We start from the raw sequence: 19,947 nt of genomic DNA, 5'->3' as shown, positions 1-19,947 counted from the left end.
TTGTTGTTGTTTGGTTGTGTTTAGAGAGGGAAGGGAACTATTTTCTACTGGCAAGGACTGATATTGTTTGACAAACTCCACTGGAAACTCAGGGTTTCCTAACAGGAATACCTTGGCAAGATGGTGCCCTGCCTCACCTGCTTCCCAGAGGTGCTACCTGAGGGTCCTTCACCAAATGAAAGTGGGGGCATTCGCATTGCTAAGGCAGCTCTCTGGTTGTACTTCTGGGACTTTGAGGAGATGGTGTATCCTCAGAGAAGCAGCGTCTGGGAACGTGTTGGGTGATTGTAGATCATGAGCCCCAGAGACACCCACATGCACAGCTCTTTGCCCCTATGTACTGCACTGGGGGAGGATCTGATTTCAGACTTTGGCAGGCTTTATCATGCTTGGAATTCTGCCCTTTGGAGGAGATATTGACAGGAGGTTCCAGACAGAATTCAGGAAAGCCTATCAAAGGAGAATGTATCCACAGTCCACAGGAACAAAATGTATCTGGCATGAAAGACAAAAGTCACTACTTTAAGGCTAGAGACTCGTTGGAGCCCCAATTTAACCTTAAAGTATAGGGAAAATGCTCTAGACATGAGGCTATGTATTTGTTTATTGTTACTCTGAACCAAGAGTAGAGATGAAAGAACAATGCTGGGTCTCAAGTAGCCAGAGCCAATCAACCTTGAGCTGGGATCTCAAGACCACGTCCAGGATATGAGTAGTAGATGTGGACAAACACAGCTACAAAGCATAAGTGAGAATAGCCCAGTTTTGAATCATTTATTCTTTTCTCTCTTTTCTTTGTCAGTTGTGGGGCTTGAAATCAGTGCCTGGGCACTGTCCCTGAGCTCCTTTTGCTTAAGGCTAGTGCTCTACCATTTTGAGCCACTGCTCCACTTTTGGTTTTCTGTAGTTAATTGGAGATAAGAGTCTCATGGACTTTCCTGATCTCAGCCTCCTGAATAGCTAAGATTGCAGGTGGGAGCACCAGTGCCCAGCTGAGTTATTTGTTCTTATGACTTTGACTGCTCCATTTCTCTTCGGTGCCACCAGAGCATAACAGTGGGACCCAGGGCAAGTGGAGCAGTAAAGAACCTGGACTGGAAGTCAAAACTGTTATTTACATTCCAATTCTGTAGTTCCCAGATGCATCATCAAGGTCTGATCTAAGTCTGCTAGTATGTGTCACAAGCTATGGAATAATAGTTCTGCATGTGCCTTTTTGCTATCAGTATTGCATTAGTTTATCCCCCAACACCATCCAAGGAGGCCTTATGGAACACGATTTCTGCCCATCAGAATGTTGTTTTAAAGAGTAATTGATTCTCCCACTTTTTATGACTCGACATCCACTTGCCATTCATTCAGTATCTCTAGCTATCAAGCAGTAGCAATGCAATTAATTCCATTCCGTGTGTGTGTGTGTGTGTGTGTGTGTGTGCGTGTGTGTATTCGATAGTAAAGCTTAAACTCAGGGCCTTGGCACTGCCCCCTTAGCATTTTCATTTTTCTGGCACTCTACCACTTGAGCCATACCTCCACTTCTGGCTTTTTGCTGCTTCATTGGAGATAAGATTATCCCTGACTTTTCTGTCCAGTCTGGCTTTGAACCATTCCACATTTTTAACCTGCTCTTTAGCCTATGTGGTCTTTATGAAAGACTATTCTAGCTTAAGAAATGTTGACAGCAACTCATGGATTACATTTCTACTGTGGAAGTCTCCTTGAAACATGTCATCCCATGGTTGGGAATCTCTGATTTCCAAAAAACATTTAAATGCAAGCAATCTGTCATCTGAGGTTTTATAGGTAATTTTTGACACATGAAAATTACTTCTTAAGCTATTAAAAGGATTCTATGGTTGTACAATAAGACACATCCTAAGCAAGTTGAAGACTCCATTATCAACCTTTTCCCTTCAGGACCTCTCTTGAACTCCACCCTTTTTCTTGTCCCCTCCCTCCCCGTGTTTTGGTCCACTCCCTCATGGTGTCTGGCCTCCAGTCCTCTCATTATTAATCACCCTAGATTTTTCTGAGTGCCATGAACACCAGTCTTGTCCCAAGTATGGAATAAAGCCAGGGAATACCTTGCTTCTTGAAGCTGAAATACACTGAGCCAACATAAATCTGTTGGCAGGAGCAGCAGGCACAAGAGTCTCATTCAAGTGTACAAAAACAGCTATTTATAAACCCTCCTTCCTGATTGCTGGGTGTTCACTTTCCCTTGAAGCAAAGGGGCCACTCTAGCCTCTTGGAAAAGATTATTCTTTCCACAGCTCTGTGCCCGTGGGTCACTGGGTGTCCATTCTGTACGCAGTGAGACCAGGGGACAGCATGCAGGGTGGATTAGGTGTGGTGATAAGTATCTGATGGGCCAGGGCAGCTGGGTGTATGGGTGACACAGATGGCCTCTGCAGCACCTGTGAAGAAGTGACAGTCACTGGCCCCTTCCAGGATTTCATATCCTGGCTTTACAAATAAGCCCACTTGCCCTTTTTTTTCTTTAATGTTCTTGATGTAAACTTCAGTTAACACTATTGCTACATTTACAAAGACATTTGGGATTCAGATTATATAGAATATAAACAGGTATTCTAGTACCACTGTGAACATTTATCATTATGTTTGAATTTAATTGAACCTGCCCTTCCTGTGTTTCTATACTATGCCTGCTTGATTTACTAGATTTTTTTAACCTTAATAACCTGGCCCTAGTCTATTATCTCCAATAGTAAAATAGTAGTGCAGATTAAACCCAAAGCCACCTATAACCCAGAAAAGCCAAAAAGTGAGACCTTGAATCATTTACTTTTTCATTGACATAAACCTTATGAAAAAATATATATCTTGTACAAGATGACCTGTTAGCTAAATATATTTTTCTAAATATGTAGGTTTGTATCTACATAGTATCTTCAAAGAGTTGAATTTGTTGCCAGAACAAATAGCCAAGAGATTTTTTTTCCCATAAAATACATATATCTGGATTCTCTTTCAAAAATGGCCGTTCTGGGAATACTTGCACCCATACCCTTACATGGCACTAGTTATGCCACACACAGAGCCTTCCATTGTGTCCTGAGTGGTATTACCCAGTCGTTTGGGGAGTGTAAAGAAACCTTAGAAATCAGACCACACTGTCTGCTGTAAGCTAAGGGAACTGAGGTACTGGGTTCTGAGTGCCTCCAGTGGTATCACTTGCTGATCTGAAGCCTGGCTGGAAGACAGGCCTCCTGACTGCTGGTCCAGCCTGGCCTCTAGTCCATCATTCTTCCCCCACTACTCAACACAAAACACCATTTTCCCACTAACATCTCACATCCAGCCTCCAAACCCTACTGCTGACAGACACAGAGGGCCCAACTAGCTATTTGAATCATGAGACACTCAGGGAACCTGACTATCAAAGTCCAAACCACAAAAAGGAATACCTTCACTTCAAGGGCTTCTATTTCTAGAAACAACTGTGTTTTCTGTGTAGACTTCTAAGCCCAAAGAAGTGTTTTCATGTTCTGACTTTTGATGTCTTCAAAAAAAAAAAAATATTGCACTTAAAACTTCCTTGATTCTCAGAAAAGGGCCACCAGGAGTTTGGGGTGGTGGAAGGAGCAAAGTATCCACTGCTTCTACTGGTGGTATAAATGGCCAGCAGCTAGTTGGGTTTTACTTCTGGGCATCCTTAAAAACAGTCTATTCATAGCTTTGAGGATGATGATTGATTCCAGCCCTGAACTGCTGACAAACATAAAAGAACATTTCTAATTAGTCTCATTTCTTCCCTCATCTGTCAAATGAAAAGACTTGACTAACTAGTGTGCAATTGATGTTATTTTCTTATAAACCAAGGGGAAATTAAGACAACCCAGAAATAGAGTCAATCCATGGTGCCATGACTATTCATTGTCACTCCTCTCCATGGCTTCCTCTGGAGCCAGGAAGAGGGTCTTCTGTCTCAAGAATGGGTTCATCTGGGTAGATAAGAACCGGAATAGGCACCTGGGAGTTTCATATACCTGGAAACAAGCCTGAGGACGGAGGATTAGTCATCTCCAGCTGAAAGGTGATTATGAGAGGAAATAAATGGTGGCCAAAGAAAATGCAAGAAGAGCCATAAAGAAAAAGAATTCCAACAGTCATTAAAACCTTATTACTTTTATTCTCTCAACAACAACAAAATCATTGGCCACATGGGATAGATCCCCACACTGTTCCTGCCCTTAACTCTGAGGCCATTGGGGAAAGAGGTAAGGAGTCTTCCAGTAATCCTGTCTCTTAGCAACAAGGAAAGACAGTTATTAAGCACTTACTATGCATTAAACACCTGCTTCGTGTTCCACATCAGCCTCACTTTATTGGATAGAGAATATTTCTGCTTTGTATAAGAAGAAAGGCGGAATCACAGAACCTAAATGATTTGCCAGTCAGTAGGTAGCAAAGCCATGACTGAACTCTGGTTTCCCAGCTTCCAAATGCCATGTCTTGTATAACAAGAGATGAAACAAGCAGTAGGCCAGTGCCACGATCAGAACAGAGTCCTCCAACAAGGGCTGAGGGTAAAGTAGCTGAGGCAGCTGGGCACCAGTGACTCATACCTGTAATCCTTGCTGTGTGGGAGGCTGAGATCAGGAAGATTACTGCTCAAGATGACCTCAGACCATATGGGTGACATCCTTCTTAATCAATAGCTAGCTAGAAGTGACATCCCTTCTTAATCAATAGCTAGCTAGAAGTGGTGGTGCATGTCTATTACCCCAGCCATATGAGAATCTGAGATCAGGAGGATCATGATTCCAGGCTGGCCTTGGGTAGAAAAAGACCATAGACTCCATTCAACATAAAAAGTTAACCATGGTGGCAAACACATGCCATCCCCACTATAGTAGGAAGCATAAAATAGGTAGATCACAGCACAAGTGAGAAACCTGGGCTTCTGCCTCTGCCTGGAATGCCTGTAGTTCACCTTGTCTGTTTTCCTTGTATAGCCTCTGAACTCAACACTAGAATCACCCTCTTCCCAGGATGCTTGCTCTAATTGCCCTTGACCCCACTGAATATTGGGTGTCCCTCCTCCTTTAGTCCTTCAGTGTTTAGCCCACCACTAAATGTTCTGCTTCCTTGTCTTCCTTTCCAGGTGACTGACTCATGGAATGCTGTATTTTGTCCTTTTCCTATCTAGCACACCCTCTAGTCCCTGCCTAGCACAATAGATGTTTGTTGCATTAATAAATACTTTGTTTCACATCAAACATGCAGTTTCTCAGAAGAATATTTGCAATCACATCTTTGATCAATCATGTGACAAGTCAAGATAATTAACCAAGGAATAGGGTGTGTCCTGTAACTCTGGGGGAAAAAAAATCTATTAGACATGTGGGGAACATATTTTTTGGCCAAAATTCAAAACGTATGATTTAATAAATATGACTGCATAGGTTTTAGCTCAGAAAAATATAAATATATAGTGTCTACAGCTATACAACCAAAGTTGTCATTCTTGCCTTACTATGTAATCCAAAAGATGCTGAAATAATAATCGTTAATGCTGCATGGCTAGCAGTTTGGGTGAGCATCAAGCATCATGTGAGATGCATTGCTCATTTATTTTTCTCAATTACCCTTTAAGGCAAGGCTTTTATCTCAATTTTACTGCTGAGGAAACTGAGGCTTAAAAGAATTAAACAGTACAGGGTTCCACCACCATCCCAGCTCCACCAGTGGCTCACGCGTGTAATCATAGCTATGCAGAAGGCTGAGATCTGAGGATCAGGGTTGGAAGCCCACTTAGGCAGGAAAGTTTGTGGGACTCTACTTTCCAATTAACCACCAAGAAAACAGAAATTAGAGATTTGGCTTAAGTGGTAGAGCACCAACCTTGAGCAAAACACTCAGAGGCAGTACCCAGGACCTGAATTCAAGCCCTCTACATTCTCCCCTCCCCCCCTATACACACACACACACACACACACACACACACACACACACACACAGATTAAACAGTTTGCCCTTTGGCAAGTGCCTAAATAGTCCACTTAATCCTCTCCATCTTTTTTTCAATGACCTAGTTGTGACCTTTAACCTTATTAAATCATCAAAAGAGCCACTTATGAAAGAAAATAGCTGTGGCTTCTGGAAATTTTATTAAAACTCTAAATCTTCTGGCAATAACTTTCCAAAATCATGATTCAGACCAGCAGTGATACTTGAAAATGGAACCACACTGGGCCTCTCCTTGCTGTTGGAAAAGAACGCTTGACCTTGGTGTTTGGGACAACCTGTGTTGTCCCCGTTACTTGGTCTCCTGCCGAGCTTGCCTAGTGAAAGGCACTGATGATCCCTCTATTCCCCTGAAGAACTTTCTCTGTCCATCAGGTTTAACCAGTTCTGTCTGTCCACAGCTTTCACCGCACTAGGATTAAAGCAATGTTTCCTCTACAGACTGGAGCCATGGAAGCAGCATCTGATTCACATTCCCCAGTAATTGTCATTAGTACAAGCTCTTGACAATTACATAGGAACTCTCTAGATCCCTATAACCAGAAGCAGCAGCAAGTGTGTGTGTGTTAGGAAATGAGGGATGGGGGCTCTAATCCTGAGTTACTAAATCAGAATCTGTACGGTAACACACTTCAAGACAGAGAGCCACTCTTCTAGAACAATGCTTCCCCCCACCCACCCCCCTTTTTTTTTCCCACCATTGCATCCTTAGAAAATGGAAAGACTTATTCAACCGACATCCTGCGAATACAGTGAGAATGTCTGCTATGGCATTGGGGCTCAGCCATACAGACCATCTGCCATCCTGAAGACAGAAGAGTTCTATGTCTCAGGAACTCAACCCTGGTTGAGAAGCTTTGGTATACTTAAAGTAGCCCTGGTTCTTTTAACTTTTGTCCATGTGGCATAGTTCCTCTCTAATTTCCTTCATCATCTATCCTTTATTTTCACAAATGAAAAGTCAGAAAGGCTACTTTCCAACTAGAGATTCAAAATCTGCACGCAATGGATGAACACAGACTCAACTTCACATTCTAGGTAGAGTGTTAGAATGATGCAGAGAAAATGTGTTATTCTGATGAGTCATCTGCTATGGCCTAAGAAACACCAGAAAGAAATAGGAGCCTTCCTTTCTTTGAAGAATGTCTCTTCCCTGCTAGTCCACAAAACTGAACACAGAGGATTAGTAAACATTTAAGGTGGCTTCCTCTCTCCTGAGTGCCAAGAAGAGTATGATTTTTTTCAAATCCTCCCTTAGCAATATCTGCCAGCTTGTAAACTGGACAGGTGTCACCTCACTTAGACAGCTCCTGATAATGGGGTGACAGTTGGGATGGAAGGAATGAAATACCTTCAGGAACACTTCCTGGTGAGACCATCTGACCACAACCACCAAGTGTCAGGCATACCATCTGACTTTGTTAAGCCCCAAGCTACACAGGGATCCCATGGAAGGAATTCTCTCCTAAAGAAATTTCTTAACTCAAAAGGGTGAGCTTTAGCCAGGCACTGGTGGCTCACGCCTGTAATCCTAGCTACTCAGGAAGCTGAGATGTGAGGATCGCAGTTCAAAGCCAGCCCACGCAAGAAAGTCCGTGAAACTCTTATCTCCAATAAACCACTAGAAAATGGGAAGTGGCGCTGTGACTCAAGTGGTAGAGTGCTAGCCTTGAGCTGAAGAGCTGAGAGACAGCGCCCAGGCCCAGAGTTCAGGCCCCATGACCAAGAACAACAACAAAAAAAGATGAGCTTCTACCATGAAACAAATAGGACAAGATCTATTCTTAAATGAAGGACTGTCATAGTCTAAGTAGTGGGGAGAATGTATCGTCTATTGTTTCCAAACAATACACATTTTTTCCCTCTCTTTCTGACTTGCCTGCAGAGTCAGAATTTTCTCATTCTTCTTCCCGCATGAAAGAATAGACAAAGTAGCGCAGATTTTGGCTGAGTTAAGTGTGGGTTTCCCTCCTGTCTTAAAACTGCATACCTCTTCAGTCTCAAAAAGCTATATGACCTCCCCTTCCTACCCCCAACCTACCAAAAGAAGGCTGTGCCTAAGGTCATCTGCATTCATAGTAGAAAGACAGTGACCACAGCATGTTGTGACTACAACATGTAACCTCTGGTTGATACTCCATAGAACTCTTTCCTTGGAAAGAGGAAAACAGGCCTTTCTCCTGCTCTGACCAGAATTGTTCAGAGCATACTGAACAGTCACTCAGAGTTCCCATGATGTCTAAGAAATGAACACATTTTCTAAGTTCTTAGCCAAAAAATAATTGTTAGAATTCACTCTTCCTCAATCATCTGATTACCAAGTGCTGAAAAAGTAGTATTAGAGAATGCCAAAGGGTTGGGCCTCCTGGACCAAATAGCAGCTTTTTGTATGTAACTATTTCAAGTACTGAATATGAGTTATCTCTGTGTTTCATGGTCCAGGATGAAGAACAAGCTATGGTACTTTGAATTTGGCACCTCAGAAACCTTTGCAGCTACCTGTAAGAAACTCCATGACCACATAGAACTAGAGGTAAGCTCCCATGTAGGGAGAAAGCTTCCTGAACATTGCTTCTACTTTTCTCTTTCTGTCCGTCTGTCTTTCTCTCTCTCTGTCTCGCTGTCTCTGTCTCTGTCTCTCTCTCTCTCTTTCACACACACACACACAAAACCTTCAGGAAACAATCTCTTGGTTCATTAAGAAGTAGTCTAAAGTGTAGTCTATTTGTCATACCTTTATCTTATCCTCAAACACCTTCAATCACCTCATTCTTAGTACTCCAATTGATGGACCTGCCTTTCTTGGCCTGTCCAGAGAATCTCTGGGGGCTCTAGGACCCATATGGCCATAGTCTCCTTAGCAGTCCTCCCAACATAGTATGACTGTTACCCCCTCAAAGAGGCAAAGACAGTTACCATCCAGGGAGAGGGCTGTTCATGGGGTAACAGCAGTGTCATAGGCCCCTGTAAGAGGCTTGGAACTGGCTGCCATGGAGAATTTGGGGGTTGTGAGTTTGACCAGACATCCCTCAGTCACCCACCTGAAGGAGCTGAACTTACAGGTACTGGGGACAGCTTCCTGTGTGTTCTGTCTGTACCTTCACAGAACTCAGAAGAATCTGTTCTCCTGAAATTCTTGATCATCTTTTCATTGGCTTTTATCAGTAATGAAGAATGGCGATTTCACTGTCACTTCTCCACTCTTGATTATTTTTTTTTAACCAAGAGCCCTCCCTGCATTTTCATTGTGAACCAGGCACTACAGATGATGCCGCAGATCCTGTTGCTGTACTTTGTTTTCCTAAGCCTTCCAGCACTTGTAGCAGCCTGCCTCCAACTGTTTTGCCCTTGGGGCCCCTTCCCCAGTTGATAAGCTGTCTGTCTGCTTCCCTTTCTCTGCCCAGCTCTTTTCCTTGGTAGGATAGCTCTCCTGAGGGCCTCTCACGGACTGCTCTGAGCATCTCTCTATTTCTGGCTATGTGAATGTACAAGTTTCCAAGCATATCTGCTCTGTCTTCACTCTGAAGGACCTCCATGCATTCTTAATTTCTAACCCCACCTTCTCGTGGGGTTCAGACCTGAAATCTGATTTCCACTTCAGAACAACACATGAAGGAAACAGAATTCCTCCTGCCAGCATTGGCTCTTCCTGCCTGCACCTCCCACTCACACTGCCCCCCCTCCCCTCCCAGTCTGGTCTGGAAGCTTCCATGAGCAGTTCAGTGGGTCCTGGACACTCCTTTGAGAGAAGAGGGTCAGCCCTGAGGCAGGATGGGAAAGCCCTGCCACGCCCTGGAGGGAGCTGGAGGAAGGCTGTGCACCCGCTCCCTAGCAGAGACCTTTCACAAACAAAACATCAAGCCAGAGGTTCTGCAAGGCTCTGTTTGACTCATCTGTTGGGCTCACCCGTTTGGTTGCTGGGTTACTGACACCAGGGTGGGAGATACCAATCCTTGGCTAATCCCCTGTCCATTGGCCAGCTTCTCTAAAGGGCACAGAGACTCAGGGGCCTGTATCCTTGGGTGGTAGATGGCTGAGACCATCTACACCTGAGAGAGGTTGGGGAGCCAGCCCTCCTCTGTTTACACATAAATATTCAGTCTGGAAGCTGTGGCTGAAGGAGGAGCGCCTTGGCAGAGGAACTAACTGTGGCTAGCAGAGATCTGTTAGCATTTTTCCCCTTGGCACCATCATCTGGTGGGATCTCTTTAAATATACCACTAGTGAGGGACAGCCCTGGCCTAACCACGGCCAGCTGCAGGCACACAGCGACTGCTTGTTCTCCCTGCAGCTGGCTTTGACATTGTGCCCAGAATACAGCAGCTCGGCTCCCCTACCTCTACGTTCCGCCCTTCTGGCTCTAAGCTGGCCATGCCCCATGGCCCCTCTGGGTCCAAAACCCAGCAGTACTTCCTCAGTCACTGAGAGGGCTGGTGGCCTAGTGGCAAAAAAACACTGGTGGCCTCAGGAGGGGGTGGGATTGTTCATGCTGTGGGTTGTTGAGAGCTTTCAGAAACACTTCCTGTTTTCCTTATCTCCCCATAATGAGTCTTTTTAGTATTTATTCATGAGGGTAAGCTGAGAAAGTAGGGGTGAGGGTGTCATGTGATTGTGGCTTCTGACAGCCTGCAGGATTGGGGCAGTCACCATTGCTACATCTAACGTGTGTGGACGGCCCTGAGTGACCCAGCCAGAGGGGATTGTGAGAGTCAGACAAGGAAGGTGCGTGGCAGGTGTAAGGGCATGGCAAAGCAGAACAGGTAGACGGGAGAGCCTGGTGGGCCTCAGGAGGAGCAAGTAAGAGACTGTATATTAAGTGATTGTCTAAATGTGGCTGCTACACACACAGCCTGGGCCAGTGATGACCAGCACAGTATTCACTAGTTCCAGGTCAACCAGTCTGACAAAACCCCATCCACGGGTTCTGACTATACTTCATTGATTTCAGACCTGCCTCCGCCTTTATTCCAAGTCACACAATGGCTCTAGGAATTTAATAGTCCAGGAACTTTATTCCCACTTTATGGAAAGGCAAGTTAAGGCACAGAGAGTTCGAATGGTAAATAGATGGGAAAAGACAAGCTAGGTGCAAGCTGGGCGCTGGTGGCTCACGCCTGTAATCACAGCTACTCAGGAGGCTGAGATCTGAGGATCGTGGATCAAAGCCAGCCCAGGGAAGAAAGTCCGGGAGACTCTTATCTTCAATTAACCACCAGAAAACAGGAAATGGTACTGTAGCTCAAGTGGTAGAATGTTAGCCTTGAATTAGCAGGACCAGCAAAAAAAAGGGAAGGAGGAAGGAAGGAAGGAAGGAAGGAAGGAAGGAAGGAAGGAAGGAAGGAAGGAAGGAAGGAAGGAAGGAAAAGGGAAGGAACAGAAGGGAAGGGAAGGAATAGAAGGGAAGGGAAGGAAAGAGAGGGGGGCAGGGAGAGAGGGAAGAAAGGAAAGTTAGGGGCAGAAAAGTCACATGTTTTAACTGTCTACCCTCAACGTTTGCTAAAAGACCCAGAGAAACAAATATTGTCGAATTTTCTTTAAATGAATCTGAAACATTTCCTAACTTGACCAAGACTTCATTGCTGGAAACTGGGAAGCAATGATTCTAGTTTAGCTTAGAACTCAGTAAGCAAAGATTTACCTACAAGTGTTAAAAACTCAATAAACCTTTCTCCCTCTTTTATGGTCAATGGGACCATCTGGTTTTCTTTGGGTTCTGGCAATTGTGCTGCTCTGCTGAGAAATGCTAAGCAAAGATGATCAGAAGACATAGTTCTACTTCCCATTCCAAGAAGGAATGAGAGATTCAGTAGGAAGGAAAGTCAGAGAGTAAAACACAGCCTCATGTTGTACCTTAACCCATACAACATGCAAGGCTGATATTCATGCCCTCATGTTATGAATGAGAAAACTATGACTGAAAAGGGATACAATGATAAGGATCTCAGGGAACAGGTAGCAAAGTCTGTTTGGTCACTAGAAAAATGGTGGATGGTGAGACAAAGTTCAAATGTAATTTTGCTAGGCTATTATTCACATGGCTTATGGATTCTCTCTGAGGGTAGTAGCTGGTTGAGAAGGAGTAGGAGATTGGCCTCACCTCTGAAATAAAGCTCCTGGCCCAGGTGACAGGAGGATATAATTCACAGAACAGACAAGAGCTGGTTAATAGAGAGCTCACTTCCCTTCAAGAGTGCTAAGGAAGATAGAGCCAGATCACTCTGGATTATCTTTAAGAGAGGCCCAGTGACTCAGACAGAGGAGGAGGTAACCCCAGATTTATTGCTCACTTACACACACTTGTCCAGGACTGCATAAGAAGCCCCAACTGACACGCACAAGGTGTGGGGTTAGTCTTATTTTATACTGCTGAACTATATATCTGAGCTTCAGTATTTTTATCTATAAATTGGAGGGAGGAAGGGTTGGTCTTTCTGCTCCAAGGGCACTATTGACATTTTCCAGGGCTTTTTGTTAATTGTTAATTATCTGGAAGCGGTGTTAAGTGTCCCACAGAATCTTCAGAGCCACCTTAAGTGGAAGATGTTTTAATCACTTTTCCAGAGTAGGTATTAGGCTAACAGAAAGGAAGAAGCTCATTTGAGGTCCAGAACCTTGGAGCAGGTAAACCAAGTCAGGCTTCCCAAAAACCCAAGAGTTGATGGGCAGCGGTGAGTAGACCAGGTATGGGGTGTAGCCACTCTGCTGATTACTCAGCCATTTTGGATAAAAAGCAGGCCTGATATGTTTTCACTTTATCAAGAAAGGAACATAGAAAACACATTGCAAATGAAGGCCTGTGAACATTTGGACTATGTCTGGAACCAGGATGTTCGGTCCTTTGTATTTGGCTCTCATTAAGAAGTGGCTTGTGCCAGGTACTGGTAGCTAACACCTGTAGTTCTTACTACTCAAGAGGCTGCGAAATAAGACAGCCCTGGCAGAAATATCAGTGAGAATTGTATCTCTTATAACTACTAAAAAAGCTGGAAGTGGACGTGTAGCTCAAGTAGTAGAGCATCAGCCTTGAGTGAAAAGGCCAAGGAAGAGCACCTTGGCTTTGAGTTCAAGCTCCAGTACAGGCTCAAAAAGTTAATTTAAAAAGAGAAAGAAGACTCTTTTTCTCTCTCTATCATGGCGGATCAAGGTGAAAAAGAGAACCCCCATGCTGGAGCTTCGAATCCGCAAGCTCTGCCTCAACATCTGTGTCGGGGAGAGTGGAGGCAGACTGCCCTGGGCAGCTAAGGTGTTGGAGCAGCTCACAGGGCAGACCCCTGTGTTTTCCAAAGCTAGATACACTGTCAGATCCTTTGGCATCAAGAGAAATGAAAAGATTGCTGTCCACTGCCCGGTCCATGGGGCTGAGGCAGAAGAAATCCTGGAGAAAGGTCTGAAGGTATGGGAATATGAATTAAGAAAAAAACAACTTCTCAGATACTGGAAACTTTGGTTTTTGGAATCCAGGAACACATCGATCTGGGCATCAAATAGGACCCCAAGCATTGGTATCCACGGCCTGGACTTCTATGTGGTGCTGGGCAGGCCAGGTTTCAGCATTGCAGACAAGAAGCGCAGGACAGGCTGCATTGGGGCCAAAGACAGAATGAGCAAAGAGGAGGCCATATGCTGGTTCCAGCAGAAGTATGATGGGATCATCCTACCTGGCAAATAAATCCCCATTTCTATCCAAAGGCCAATAAAATGTCAGTGAGATTTGAAAGAAGAAAGAAATGGCATGTAACCACACCCTCCCGTCAACTACCATCCCTTTTCTAAGGCATCTTCTCAAAGTATGCTTCCCCCAAAGCCCTTTATATTTATTCTAACCTGATTTCACCTGAGTAAACAGGGAGGGGGGGAACTCACAAGTGAGTCACCTCCCCCATCCCAGCCCCAGAATAGCCTTGCAAAGGTTTGTAGGTGTGATCATAGTTAGGTGGAGCAAACCAGGCAGGCTTCAACTCGAGCACTCATTTCTTGTTCTGTGAAAATACTTCATTTTACTGACTAGCTAATAAAACTCCTCTAACACCTTGCTATTTAATCTAACTTTTAAAACAATGTTCTCAGCCAGGCACCGGTGGCTCATGCCTGTAATCCTAGCTACTCAGGAGGCTAAGATCTGAGGATCATGGTTCAAAGCCAGCCTGGGCAGGAAAGTCTGTGAGACTCTTATCTCCAATAAACCACTAGAAAACTGGAAGTGTCGCTATGGCTCAAGCAGTAGAGTGCTAGCCTGCTAGCCTTGAGTTGAAGAGCGCAGGGACAGCACCCAAGCCCAGAGTTCAAGCCCCATGACTGACAAAAAAAGAAAAACAATGTTTTCAGGAGAAAGCTAGTCAGGTCCACTAGTAGGAACATTGGTATGGTGAAAGTGGTTTAAAAATTTTCTGTATCCATTATATGTTTCTATATACCAGTAATACCCCCCCACTCTTTGGAGGGTACTATGATTTGAACTCAGAGCCTCATGATTGCTCTACCAGGTACTCTACCACTGAGCTACACTTTTTCATGTTTACTCTTTTTTTATTGAGGACTTAAAAAAATACAGAAAATGAAACAGGCTGCTTGTAATATTAGCTACCTAATCGGGAGGTTGAGATCCAGCCCAGACAGAAAAGTCAGTGAGACTCTTATCATCAGTTAACCACCAAAAGTCTGGATGTGGAGGTATGGCTCAAGTGGTAGAGCACCAGTCTTGAGTGAAAAAGCTAAGGACAGTACCCAGGCCTTGAGTTTGAGCCCCAGTACTAGCAGCAGAAAAATAAAAAAGTATATCAAATATTCCCATTTTCCCCTCACTCAGAATCGATGGATCAGGATTGTGTTGCATTTCCTTGGAGCATATTTCAATCAGGGAAATAAAATATTACAGATAAAATTGAGGTCCCCACCCACCCATCCCTCATGTTCTGCAATCTGCCTTTTTCACTCACTGCTGTGTTCTGAGCTCTTTTTCCACTGACACTGATAGAGCTTGTTCATTATGGGGAGAAGAGAATAGAACTGAGACAAGATCTAACTATGTAGTTGGACTTAAGCTTGAAATATTTCTGCCTCAGCCCCTTGAGGGCTGGGATTACGGGTATGCCATGCCATGCTACACCTAAATAACTGTTCTCTCATTCTCTGAGTGCCCACTTGCTGAAGATAAGGAAGAGAAGAAGTGGGAGTTTTCAGACCTGCTAAAGGACATTGGAGAGTTGAAATGCATGCTAGGTGTGGCTCAAATGATAGAGGACTAGCTGTGAGTGGAAAAGCCAAGTAAGAGCTCAAGGCCCTGAGTTTGAGCCCCAATTCTGGAACAAGAAAAAATATAGGAGGGGGAAGGAGAAAATGCATGTTGGACTGTCCAACCCAGCAGGTACCTCCCACCTAGACTAGATTGCATCCTGTACCTAAGCCCAAATTCTGGGTAGAACAGCAATACAGACTTTTTTATTACAACAAAATGGGACCAACACAAATGACTTATTTTAACACCTGAAAAGGACATTGTGAGTGAATATACTAAATGCCTCTGAATTGCACACTTTAACATGGCTAGTTTCATATTAAATAAAATTTTACTCCACAGTTTTTCTGAAATTAAAAAAGGCAGTGTACCAGGCCATGTGCTAATGATGAATCGTTATAATGATCTGGGTCTCACCTATAAGAATCCTGGACTCTGAAAAGCACATTACGTACAACCATGTGTGTAAAGATATTTTATAAATGGTAAGTCAGACTACTTTAAGATTAGGAGATACCTTTAGCTACTTCAGTCTAATTCCATGCTATTATTTTCCCTTTTTTCTTTTCAATTGGCATATATTAATTGCATAAATTTTCACTATAGTGTTTTCATACTTTAATCAGATTAACCCCTCTATTGCTCTTCCTTTTCCCTTTCTCTTCCTCCCTATTTTTAACAGGTTTTATTGTATCTCATTACACCATCTTCATACATAGACATAATGTATTTCAATAGTATTCACACACACCTCACACACACATTCTTACTATTATTTTTGAAAAGAAAGAAATCAAAGACTTTATGGTTTAAGTAGCTTGACCAAGTTCACCAAGCCATGTGAGATAGAAAAAACAAAAAACAAAACAAAAAAGCCCATGGCTGTCAGGTTCTAACAGGGGCATTTCCTGCTCTGCCTTGGCATCTACCTGAAGAACTGCACTCTTAAACAGAAGGGGAGGAGCTTGTTAAGCCTCGGTTTCTTCTGGTTAGATATGACTTTTCTTAGATTGGGTGAGAATAGCCTTTCAGAGTCAGTATAAGGAAGTAAGAATTGACTATTCTGCTCAACCAGCCACAATGGATAAAATGAAAGGGAGACAAGAAAATAAAGAAGCAAGCTAATTGCACATCAAACCCTAGAGTCAAGAGAAAGGTTAGAACAGTCTTTGAAGAGATCCTTCTTCTAATCTATTCTCTTCTTTAATCAACTCCAACAGCCTGTGTGTCCCAGCATTTTCCTCAGTGACACCATCCAGCCAGTGCAGCCCTTGCCACATCTGTTTCCTCTTCCTGCCCAGCAATTACTTCTCACTGCTCCAGAAATCCTTACCTGAGCTACTTCTTCATGCTCCCTTCTAAAATGTCTGTTTACCTCTTTTCCTGCTTTTGAAAGTCATCCAAATGCACCATAGAACAGCTTCACAAAGAGAAAGGCGCAAGGAAGAAAAGGAACCCACAGTCTCACCAAGGTGGGACCAGCACCACCATCATGTGGGCCTTGTTTCAGTCTCATAATAATATTGGCCCTATTTCTATAACAGCAAGCTTCCTGAGGCTCTCTGTGGCTGATTTTTGTTTTGGTTTTTATTTTTTTTATTTTGGGTCCGGTCGTGGGCCTGAACTCTGAGCCTGGGCGCTGCCCCTCAGCTCTTCAGCTCAAGGCTAGCACTCTACCACTTAAGCTACAGCACCACTTCGGGCTTGTTTTTTGCTTATGGGTGCTGAGGAATCGAACCCAGGGCCTCAAGCATGCAAGGCAAGCGCTTTACAACTGAGCCACCTTCCCAGCCCTCTGTGACTGATTCTTGAGTCTTCTTGTCATCCATTCTTAAACACAGCTGCTGGGTGATGATGGCTCACGCCTGTAATCCTAGCTACTTAAGAAGCTGAGATCTGAGGATCACAGTTCCAAGCCAGCCCAGGCAGGTAAATCTGAGACTGTTATCTCCAGGGAACCAAAATCAGCCAGAAGTAGACTATATCTCACTGTGGTACAACTGATGTGATAGAGCTCCAGCCTTCAGCAAAAGAGCCACAAGAGAGTGCCTTTACCCTGATTTCAAGCCCCAGTACAAAAACAAAAAACACAATAACGTCATCCCATCCTCTACTCCTTTCAAGCATGTACGGACTACAAGTTTCCTTACTGACAGAGAATTGTTCTGCTGACTAAGGAGAAATTGTTTCTGTCAATTTTCCCTTATAAAATCCCATTGTTTGCTTGCAGTTCTGGCACATAACTTCTCTCTCTTAAATGACCCTCTTTTTTTTATTTCCTACAAATGCATACCATATAGTTCACTTCAAGACTCTATTCATGCATTTATTTTTCTATTCTTTCCAATTTCTTTTGTTCCTTTTGAATGGCTTTGATTTTCTTTTGTCTTTAGACTCCTGGTCATCCATACTTGATGTATTTCAAGGACTTTGGAATAACTTTTAAAGATTAAGTCTGAGGCCTACATGTTTTCAAAGTAGTTGGGTGATCCACAGAATGTTTGATAGACCACGAAACCTCAAAGGACTGAGGGTGGCTATCGTATGACTCACATACTAGGTTATAATCTTCTCCCCCAACAAGTTTCAAGAAGATTCTCTCAGCTAACCTCTGCCCCAAAGAGCTTAGTTGTTAGGACACCAAGGTCCCTTGGTAAAAGAATAACTGTCCCCAAATAATGTCTAGCAAACAAATACATCTTTTAAGTAATAATGAACTATGAGAACCTATCAACAGGAAGGTATTTGTTCTCTTAGATCTAGGATATTTGAAAAGAATTCATGATCTTTGTCACTCAATGGTGAACCTCAGGGAGAATACCCCAATTCTTTGTTTCCTCTACAATTGAGGTATTAAAGAGGTTGTCTTGATGGCTGTAGAGGATAGATTCATTTTCTGGATAAGTATGTAAGATCATAGAGTTGTTGCTCCTACAATCCTCTAAGAGAGGAATTAGAAACATAAAGAACTGACTCTTTAAGGAAGGGCATGGAATCTAGTAAGGGATTACATAAATAACCCTGCACACATACGCGTATCTCAAGACTATAAGGTTTAACAAATTCTGGCCCTTCCATACATTGTTTAGTTCAGTTTTTGTAGCAGCCCTCATGGTGTGTACCAAAGGGAATGACTTTCATTGTTTCTGAAAGAAAATTAGTTTCCTAAAAACAAGTAAGTACAGACACACATGGCTCATACCTGTTATCCTAGCTACTCAGGAGGCTGAGATCTGAGGATTGTTATTGGGAGCCAGCCAGGGCAGACAAATTCTTGAGATTCTGTATCTCCAATTAATGAGCAAAAAAGCCAGAAGTGAAGGCTAAAGCTTTAACCAGCCTTGAGTGGTTAAAATAAAAATAAATAAAAAGAAAACAAGAGTGCAAGGCCCTGAGTTCAAGATTCAGTAGTGGCACACACACACACACACACACACACACACACACACACACACACCATGCACACACACATAAAGAAAGAGAGAGAAGGAAAGAAGGAAAGAAAGAAGGAAAGAAGAAGGAAGGAAGGAAGGAAAGAATGAAGGAAGGAAGGAAGAAAGGAAGGAAAGAAGGAAGGAAGGAAATAAGTACTCTAAGATCAGATGAGTTTTAATGCCAGGCCCATCATCTCATTCCACATATCCCTCACAATGCCAAGGAACCTCCCCTCCCCCCCCCCAGCAAGAGACAGTCTCTGCATTACATTTCTGCTTTCCACTTAATCCTTCTGCCCATTTAATTGACAGAGGAACTGCACTTCAGGACTTGGCATATGTATTATGCAGTCAGCATCCTGGAACAAGGACTTTATTATTATTCATACTATATTCTCAGGCCTAGCACAGAGTCTAAAATGAAATAATTCCTCAGTAGTGATTTGTTGATGGTAAAATGGAACCCAAGTGTGAAAAGCCCATATTTACTGTGAGCATTAATAGAAATTACCACTTGACCAGCCTCAAGTCACATCTTTTTGTTAGAAGCAGCTAGAATAAAGGGGATCTATCTCTCCGTTTGTGACACAAAGAAGGGGGTGGGGGAACAGAGCCTACAGCCTTCTTACCCCGCAGAAAGTAGGCAGGCCTCCCACAGCCTCCCCACTTTGAGCTCTGGGTGGGATCTTTGCAAGTAGCAGAGGGTCTGCGACAACTGTGAACCTGGACAGGAAATGCCAAGCTCCTCCTACCTCTTTCCCACTGAACAGAGTTAAGACAGTGAGTGGGCAGAGCCCATATGGCAGTGAAGGTGCCAGGCGGCTGGAATGAGAGGAAGTGACCAGCAGGGCACATGAAGGGGTCTCCATGTCTCAGCTTTTCTTGTTGCCCAAGAACCTACCTGCCCTTGAGTCCTGCCAGTCCCTTTAGACCACCAGCCCTGCTCTATCTGTAGAAGACTTGGGTTTCCCTTTAGACCACCAGCCCTGCTCTATCTGTAGAAGACTTGGGTTTCTCAGAAAGCCCCATCCAACTTAGGTTGGCCTCAGCGCCTTCCCCCCCACCCCCACCCCCCGCAGGCAGACAGCAAAACCTGTTAATCTATATCCAGAGCAAGAATGCCTTAACACAGCAGGATTTTCCTAAGCTGGGAGAGAGTGGTGGATAAGAAACAGCTTTGCCCTCTCTCCAACTCTGAGGCGACCCACCACCACCACCGTGAGCTCTAAGAAAAAGCAGTTTTGTTTTGGAAACTGGCACCCAGGGCAGGCTCACTCCTGGAAATGA

General features: G+C 43.8%; 1 protein-coding gene and 1 pseudogene across 1 annotated transcript in view; both read left to right on the top strand.

Moving 5' to 3' along the window:
• The window catches only part of Dgkg (diacylglycerol kinase, gamma 90kDa), a 139,381-nt gene that overhangs the window by 74,432 nt on the left and 45,002 nt on the right, over positions 1–19,947 (top strand). Inside the window, exon 19 of the mRNA XM_013034766.1 lies at positions 8,434–8,524. Coding sequence (XP_012890220.1) covers positions 8,434–8,524 — 91 coding nt within the window. The remainder of the gene's footprint in view (positions 1–8,433; positions 8,525–19,947) is intronic.
• LOC105999691 lies at positions 13,110–13,685 on the top strand (annotated as a pseudogene).

Source organism: Dipodomys ordii, unplaced genomic scaffold (assembly GCF_000151885.1).
Source record: "Dipodomys ordii isolate 6190 unplaced genomic scaffold, Dord_2.0 Scaffold196, whole genome shotgun sequence".
Lineage (NCBI taxonomy): Eukaryota > Metazoa > Chordata > Mammalia > Rodentia > Heteromyidae > Dipodomys > Dipodomys ordii.
Note: the sequence above shows the minus strand (reverse complement) of the source record. Positions and strands in the feature narration are given on the sequence as shown.